Source organism: Zeus faber (genome assembly GCF_960531495.2).
Source record: "Zeus faber genome assembly, chromosome: 3".
NCBI classification, from domain to species: Eukaryota; Metazoa; Chordata; class Actinopteri; order Zeiformes; family Zeidae; genus Zeus; species Zeus faber.
The window spans coordinates 34,178,121-34,187,378 of NC_137190.1; the positions used below are offsets into that span (position 1 = coordinate 34,178,121).

Sequence of the window (9,258 nt, forward strand, 5' to 3'; positions counted from 1 at the left end):
ATAAATCTAGGATATTAGGGCATTGTGTGATCGTACACCAATGTACTTACTAATAATTGTTGTTTTCGGCTAAACGCATCCCCTAAATTACCCAATGCAAATACACTCACACAGACACACAAATATGTTTACACACAAACGCCTCCCATTTGACTCCAGCCTGCTAATGCATTTACTTCAGCGCCTGCATGGCCGAGCGCCCCGTTTGAGCGTAGGTGTAAAGCGGTGTTCTCCGGGTGAAGGCATGCAGAAATCAGGTGGGTGTCAAAAAACGGTTTGAGCATAGGTGTGAAGCGGTGTTCGGCGGGGGGAAGGCACCCAGGAATCAGGTGGGTGCCAAAAAACGGTTTACCGCCACCAGCCACCATCTGAACGGAGACTGCATTACCAGCTGAAACCCAGCACCCTGAGACGTCTGAAAAGCTTGCTTTCCATTCCTCTGCGTTGCATCAGGGGCACCAGTCTACACCCATCAACCCCCCCCCCACCCCCACCCCCACCCACACCACCCTCTACTCCTTTTACCAACCCCCCACTCTGCTCCCCATCTCCCTCCCGACCTCCTCCTTCCTGCCTTCTCCAAGCATTCCCTTCCCCCGCCTGGAGCTCGACCTCTCCTGCTCCAATCTTTAAAATGCCGAGGGATGGGGAGGGGGCTAACACGGTGGTGGTTGGGTTTCTCGACAGCAGAGGTGGTGATGTAAGGACGGGTGGGCTGGGGTGATCAAAGTGAGTTCATTCATTTCTGCTCGACATTATTTTTTCGGGTTATAATCTGGTTATTTAAGCATTCCAATTGAGAAATCTGTGCCGCTGATTGCCAAATACAATCTACAACCCGGGGATAATCTAATTTCCCAGTTTATTAGAGACTGTGATAAGAGGGTTCTTTCCTGGGAGACTGTGTTGCCGGTCAAGTCCTGCACCTTCAAACAATCACTAAAATCATTTAAAAATAAATCACTGAATTAATCAATTATCACTGCAACTCAGTTGAAGCCAGTGGATGGATAGTCATAAATAGTAGTACAGAATAAAGCAACATTTGAAACCACGGAGCAAGGTTGCCAGGTGTGTGTGACAGAACCAGCGTAATGGCCAATCAAAACCAGCCCAAAGCCAGCGGAGGGGGGTCTCCCCATTACACACGGTTTCATTCCACATCATTCCATACATCCTAAACCCAATTTTTATTTATTTTTATTTTTATTTATACATATTATTCATGTAATTTCCATGCAAAATATTTACAACCCCACCCAACTGGTGGACAACAAATTCAATCCGCGGCAACACTTCAAAAGTTGAACAATTCCGCGGGAAAGACGCGGACCTAGCAACAATACTACTAAGCTCATCTCTTTTTATGTTTTTATATTTACCTGTTTTAAAGGCACAATATGTATCACTTGAATAGCTCAGATTTTGAAATGCTGTAAGGTTTATTTCCTGAACTTCACAGGCGCTCGGCTAGTTGATCCAATCTGCAGCCTTGCATGGAGCTAACACAGTTAGCATGCAGCCCAACAATACCTAGGTTCAGGACACAGAGGGATGAAAAATGTATTGACCACTTCTTCTCAATCTGCCTCATGCCATGGGCACACTACACGACATTCAAATTCGTCAGATAGCTGTACAGTTCCCACTTCACAACTTTCTGTCTTGTGATCCGGAATCTTGTGTTCGTTGTGGTTTCACACTATACGACTGATCGGTGACACAGGGTCACACACTACAAGGTCTTTCACCAGGAGGAATCCCAGACGAGTGTGTCAGGTCTCCGAACTACCTTTTGTCACGAAAACACATGCGAGAAGTGACACCGGAAATATACACCCAAAATATTCTGACATGCAATGATGATGTTGAGAATGCACAGGAAGAAAACCAAATGGCCGATAGACTATAACATTTTCTTTTTATTCTCTACATCAAACCATCAAATAAAATGAACATTCCTCAGGTTGTATAGCTATAAAAAGCCAAAACACTACATCCATGTCTGCTCATACTGTTATGGAAAGGACACGCAAAAAAGGAAATCAGATAGAATACTAATGTTATATGTTGTGTCCTACAAACCTGTTTTGTTTCATTCATCAGGCTCGCAAACAAAGAGATCATTTTACTCCGTTCTTCAATTTCTTTGATTTGTGTCCTATGGTTTTTCTCTGCTCGTGTTCCACTGTACTTCTTAACTGCACTGCCTTCTCAAACACAACCTATTGGAGGCACTTCCATCTTGCCTTCTCACTTGCTATTTCACTTGATCTCTTTCTATCCTCGAGTGGTCAGAACATCGAATTTCTTAGCCGCAAAAACAAATTTTGCCTGAGTTTCCACAACAGATAATTGCGGTTGTTTTAGCATCCCAGAAAGCCTGTGTGTATTTGTTAGATGGCTTCCTTGCATCCTCACAAGGATATAACTGGATTCACATTTTATCTTATTTTTTTTAGAAAGATTGCATCATTCAGATGAGGTCAACAGCCTGGCTGTCTGTTGTCATGACAGACTTGATCAGGTCAGACACAGTGTCAGGAGCTTCTTGGACGTCCCCGCTCAGGCTCAAGTCTTTTTTCACTCCCAAGCCATTCTGCCCATTGACAGCAGACTCCTCTGGTGTTTCGATACCATTCACACACTTCTCTGGCTGTGGCTCTGACACGACAGCGGGCTCCACGCACTCTCCGTTCACAGCAGCATGTCTATCTGCTTCCTCTACAACAGATGGGCTCTCTGATCCCCCATTCTCCATCTTGGTTTCCTTCTCAGGCTCTGGGCTTGGCTGCTCTACCGCAGAGACCTCGGCCACCACCTCTACCTCTGCGGTGATCTCACTGGCAGCGACCGACTCTGAGATGACAATGTTGGGGGTGGCTTCTGGAGCTTTGGATTCAGCTACAGCATCAGCACTGGGTTCCTCTACTGCAGCATCAGGCTCTGCTTCTGTTGACTCTGGTACAACTTGTGCTACAGACCCCTCTTCCACAGGCAGCTCTTCAACTGACTTTGTGACTGGGATCACTGCCTCTACGTCAGCCGATACCTCTACTGAGACATCAGGTTCAGTGGTTGACTCAGACTCAGGTGCAGGGACAGCAGCAGGTTCAGGCACAATTGTGTCCACCACAGCAGTCTCTGGCTCAGGAACGGTCTCTGGAATGGCCTCCGGCTCTGTAGGTATAGTGTCAGAGATTTCCTCTACAATGGCAGGAACAACCTCTGGTGTCTGAGTGCCAGCCTCTGGTTCTGGCACCTGTTCAGGGAGTGGAGCAGATTCCTCCACAGTTTCTTCTTCAATGGCAGTAGCTGTCTGGGGCTCAGCTGCAGACTGGGCCTCAACCTCAGGCTCGGGCTCAGGTTCCACTTGGACCTTAGGCTCAGAGTGCACTTGGACTGCAGGCTCAGGCTCATGCTGCACTTGGACCTCGGGCTCGGGCTGCACTTGGACCTGGGGCTCTGGCTTCACTTGGACCTGGGGCTCAGGCTCCATTTGGACCTCAGGCTCGGGCTGCACTTGGACCTCAGGCTCAGGCTGCACTTGGACCTCAGGCTCAGACTGCACTTGGACATCAGGTTCATGCTCGGCCTGCACTTGGACCTCAGGCTCGGGCTGCACTTGGACCTCAGGCTCAGGCTGCACTTGGACCTCTGGCTCAGGCTGCACTTGGACCTCAGGCTCTGGCTCAACCTCAGGTTCTGGCTTAGACTCAGGCCCTTTTGGTGACGAAGAAACTGCTGGCTCCTCTGTTGCAGCCACAGGTTCTTCAAGAACCACTGTAGATATTTGCTCCTCTGATGGAGGCAGTGGTGCTTCTTCTGCTTCTTCAGATGCTTTCTCTTTGGCTGCTAAAGAAGGTTCTATGGGTACAGGCTCCAGGACTGAAACCGATTCTGCTGGGACCTCTGCCGGAGCGGCATTTTGTTCCTCTGCTTCTGATACTGGTCCCTTTGGAACTGTGACAGCTTCCTCTGCAGTTTGTTCTTCTGCAGCCCTTTCTGGTTCCTTTGGATCTTCTGCCACCTTTTCTGTTTCTTTTGGAACAGGGGATGGTTCCTCCACAGACTGCTCAACTACAGCTGGTTCGGACTCCTTTGGAACTAGAGCCAGTTCCTCTGAAGCCGCAGAAGCTGGCTCTTTTGAGATGTCTTTCACTACTGTCTCCACAGCTTCTGTAACTGCTGCGACTGCTGTTCCTACTGCTTCCTCTACTGCTGCTGAAACCACCTTGGCAGCCTCGGCAGTAATCTCTGCTACCGGGGCCGGTGCTGAACTCTCCACTTTAGCCTGGATGGACTCCACCACACTGACGGCAGCTGCCGTGATCTCGTCCTTCTTCTCTTTGGGGTCACTGACGTCATATCCCTTCTTTTTCTTGCTGAGTTTTCCTCCCATGGTGTCTCCTAGAACCAAACAGAGAATGACATTAGTTAAACTGTGAATTTTAAGACCATAATTTCCATCAATGAAAAAACAAATTTTGATCTGCACGGTTGTTCCTCTACTTTTGATAGCATTATTCAGTTAAAACTTATGTTTTGAACCATAGCAAGTGGGAGTAGCAAGAACAGGTGGATAATTCTAGGAAGTAAAAGTCCTGCCATGTTTTTGTTTGAGCCATGTACGGAGCCAGCTGATTTCAGTCATTAATTGTACCTCTGGATTGTGCTCATTTGCTAATCCACACTGAAAGGTACAACAAGTGCATTGCAGGGTCAGAAATATACACCACACAGCATTCATATCTATGGGCAAATGACATTCTCCAATTAGTATAATATGAATGTGTTTGGTGGTAGGAGGAGACTATAGCACCCAGGTGAATCCTGCACAAACATGGGGAGAACATGCAAAGTCCATGTGGATGAGATCTGAAGTCGGAATCCAACCCCAAAACATGTCATACAGACTTTTGACTAGTGAGACACAGAGGAGAGTGGAGTACATTCCACTATGACTGGGTCTGTTCCCTGCCCCACAGAGCCTGGCTGGAAGACAAACAACCAGTGCATGGGAACCATCCTAACATCTGACCAGGGGGCTGCACAACCATTCAGGAATTCTGACTTTGGCGGTTTGCCAAAGCAGCGTACTAATCCAGGACAAACCTTCAAGGATTTTGATTAGCATTTTATTCCCCCTGGCATTCTCTCATCGTGGCGAAGTGGGTGTCGTGAATCGCAAAAAAAAAAAGTTCTGAATGATAAAGAATCATGCTTAATAAAAATAAGAATAAGAATAACAAATAGTTTTATGTTCCATCAGCTGTTCTGCTCCACTTCACCGGCTCCCCATGACTTTATCACCAACCGAGGCACTTTGTGATCCAGCCCCGACCGACCAAACGAACCTCTTGTCCCCCCATCAAACAGGAATACCTCTACCTCTACCCTTGGAGATAAGGTCTTTTTTTTTTTTTTTTTTTTTTTTTTTACCTTTGTCTGTTAAAAGGGTTTTGTAATGTTTTTTTATGTTGTTTTAATGAACAAGAGAAGCACCTTGTGCCACTTACTCTAGAAATGTGCTATATTTAATACATGCATTTACTTGGGTGGTGTGAATGGGTTTGTTGTTAGTTCGGTCACAAATGCGTCATGTAATAAAAAGTCAATGTAAAACATAATATAATCCAAAATTAGTATGATCCAAAATAGCATAATTCTAGTAATCTACTGCAGTTCATGAAAAGAGCGATAATTGCAACAGAATTTCAACTTCCTTTTCGTGAGAAAAAGAGAGAAGTGGAGCTTGAATTACAGCTAGCGTAGGCACATTGAGTGGAGAGAACATGGAAGGGAACTACTCGAACAGGAACAACCTGTTTTAACGTAGCCTGTCTGGTCAAAGAGAGTATAGCACTATAATATAAAATTAGGTTTTGTGTCTAGAGGGTGATAAGAGAGGCCAAATTACGGTCGTTTGGTCACGGAACAAAATTGAAAAATAATTGTATCGTTGCACGATAACTTTGGAGGATCCTCACGTCTCAATTGCCCTCTGTTTATGTATCTGCTGTTTCCACAAATCCTGTATATATCAACTCAATGGCAGCATGTGGTGTAAGGGTCAAGCGAGCAATCTTTCCATTCCTTTCATCATTCGAATTTGACGTGATTACTAGTAGTACGCTTGAAAGCTTCTTGTATTTCCTTCTGACTTGCAGGTTTTTAGTAGACCCTTTATTTATTGATTGGTTGATTGCATAGTAGCTACAGCAGCACCACTCAAAAGTGTCTGCTACCATGTGGTGTTATATTTCTCACTACCATATGCACCGGAGAGAATAGGAGAAATGATCAAACCCATTTTTTTTTGTATTAAGGTTTCGTTTGGGGGTTCGGCAAGGACAATTTCAACCGTTGATGATGGCAATGAACAGTTAGTAGGTGGCCTCGGACAGTTCACATCACTCGTAGCTTTAATCCACTCAAGAAAACCAATCAAGCTACGTAATGAGATACAAGCTGATGAGATTGCAATGAGAGGCCAAAGATAAAACAGCCAATCACCCGCTGCAGGGATGAGGTGCGAAGGCACCAGAGCTGTTCATAGTGCTGCAATAGAGATGCACCAGACCAAGGCACTGGCCATCGTCGTATCCAACGCTGATATTAATTGGATGGACTACAGGGCTCCTGTGCATAAGTCTCACTCGAACGTCAGAAGAAGTGGTGTAACACAAAGTAGTTGATCCATGATCCGTACAGATTGCCTCTCACGGCTCAGCTCACATGTGAACCGCGGATCAATTACAAAACTTCATCAAACCATCATAGTGAAATACCGTTTTACTGCTGCTGTCACGTTTTAAAGTAGTCATTCCATACATCTCGATTCAGAGTTGCAGTGAAAAGCAGAGACAAGACAGATGCGTGCTGTGTTTTACTCTGAAGCGCAATGATTGCTGTGCCGTACGTCACGCGATGTTGCTGCTACTTTACGACATGTCGGGAATGAGCTGCTGTATGTCACCGCTATGCGTCTGGGCCTCCGCCACATAGGAGCGGTCAAGAGCCGCTAGTAAACAAATACGATGTGTATTGAGAGCTGCATAATTCTCTACATAGCTGACTGTAACTTGCTTATTTCTGGACCAATTTTTATGACATTTAGTTTGTTATAAACGTGAGAAATTGAACATGATACTGGGTACTTATTGAAATTTAATTCAGTTACTGGGGGCGGACCAAATCATATTTCTTCATTCACTACTATGTTCAAAGGAAGAAGGTATCATGTGTGCCTCATATTGCACTTTAATTTCACAATTGAGTATTGAATATTTTCTATATTTTAAGATATTATTTTAACATTGGACATCTTGAATGTTGTTTTCATTTAATACCGTGGGCAAAAGTTCCTTGCTTTAAGTATTTTACATAATAAATGGAAATCAAAGTTATGTTTGTCTCCCTTTCTCTTTTTGTTTTGCTGATCCGAAAAATGATCCGATACGTGTCTCAAAAACGTGATACGAGTTTTGTGATCTGCTCCACCCCTATTCAGTAGAAAACGCAACTACTTAATCCCCACAGTGAATCAGTATCATAAACCCTGACTGGCATCAAGAAGAAAAATATAGATACATGTAAAATTGAATTCCCACTGGAAACCAGAAGGGGCGTCGAGTCTTACTGCTGTACTGCTGAATGCAACAGTTCTGCCAGAGCTGCAGTCGACCCCATGTAGACTTTAGCACATAAATGTAATATTAAAGGAGAAATGCGTGCAAAAAGTGCATCGCCATTGGATAGGAACGGGTGGAAAATGTCATCATATTTTGAAGTGAAAATGGTAAAAAAAAAAAAAAGGCATTGGATGCAGACGTCATTGACGTTAAAGGCTAACGACTAGGAGATGGGTGCAGGGAAAACTATCTACAGCAGTGATTCTCAGCCCTTTTCCTATCAAAGGCTATACATTTAATAAGCATTAGGCCACAGATCACATTTGATTCGATTTTGCCTCTGGGATCCCTAATCTGAGAAGATTTATATTATGATATATGATTTACTCCATATTTCCATACCTGCCCATACTATAGGTAGCGATAACAGTGGAACTATAACCAAAAAAATAGTCATAATTATAGATTCTCTGGTGAAGTTCAACTATTCATCATTTTGCGGGGAACCCCGGAAGCTCTGGTTGAGCCCTGCGCATCGCTTGGAACCCGCACGTTGATCGCACTGATTTACAGTCCTGAAAAAAAATGAGCACTCCCTCTCGGAAGCACTCGGGATCTCCATCCCACATTTTAGATACCCCCACCCCCACACCCCTCTTCTCCACCCTCCACTCCTCTTTTTGTTTCGGGCCCGTTTGAAATGGTCGCAGTTTCACCGACATGCGTCGTTTATGTGATTTGCCACAGGGGACTCGAACTTCGAAGCGTTGCGTTGCTGTACCACTTGATCCAAATTGATCCCAATCGCATCATGCGGGCTTGGCATATAGCGTGTGGTCGAAATTACAAATATTAATAATCCTGATTATTATGTCAAATAAAAAACTATTCCGAGCCGAGAAGCCCCATGACCATGGCAAATCCTCCAACATTTCTGTTTTGGCCCCTGAAGAATCTCGCACTTTTAGACAGAGATAGGGATAGAAGGATAGAGAACAATGGATAGACTAGACTGCCTCCTGCCGAGACGTGACAGCATCTTTTCTTTTCCTTTCTCTCGTTCTTACTTCCACCCTTCCTTCAGTTACATTCTTCACATGCAGATTATAGTGCGTCTACAGTTTTTTCTTCCATCCTAATAAGGGAAATAAGTAAGTGAACCGACCTGTGCACGTTGCTTCCAATTGTGCAGAACGTGATCCCCGGTCCTACTCCGCTGCAGCTCTGGAATCAGATAATAGTAGAAGCGTATACCTTTTGTGTGTGTGTGTGTGTGGGTGTGTGTGTGTGTGTGTGTGTGTGTGTGTGTGTGTGTGTGTGTGTGTGTGTGGGTGTGTGTGTGTGTGTGTGTGTGTGTGTGTGTGTGTGTGTGTGTTTGACAGCGGCACAGATTCTGGGACCGTGCTGTAGCGCTGCTGACGGAGGAGTGCAACCCCTCCTTCACTGTACTCTGGACATCTGTCGCTACCTCCACCCACCCAGCACCCATCCACCCATTACCCACCCCCCTCTCTGTGCAATCTGCACCCTCCCATCGTTTATTTTATTTTATTTATTTACACACATACACACACACACACATATATATATATATATATATATATATATATATATATATATATAT

The 9,258-nt window shown here is 44.9% G+C and overlaps 1 protein-coding gene across 1 annotated transcript; it reads right to left on the reverse strand.

Annotated features, from left to right (window-relative positions):
• Nucleotides 1–1,904: 1,904 nt before the first annotated feature.
• On the reverse strand, nt 1,905–9,041 carry LOC307228641 (uncharacterized protein). Its single transcript, XM_079998365.1, has 2 exons — nt 8,800–9,041; nt 1,905–4,410 (listed from the first exon to the last, which is right to left on the reverse strand). The coding sequence occupies exon 2, from the start codon at nt 4,400–4,402 to the stop codon at nt 2,477–2,479; it is 1,926 nt and encodes a 641-aa protein (XP_079854491.1). The 5' UTR covers nt 4,403–4,410; nt 8,800–9,041; the 3' UTR covers nt 1,905–2,476.
• Between the last annotated feature and the right edge of the window lie 217 nt (nt 9,042–9,258).

Coding starts and splice junctions, on each gene's coding strand:
- LOC307228641 (XM_079998365.1), bottom strand. CDS start 4,402: ATGGGAGGAAAACTCAGCAAGAAAAAGAAGGGATATGACGTCAGTGAC.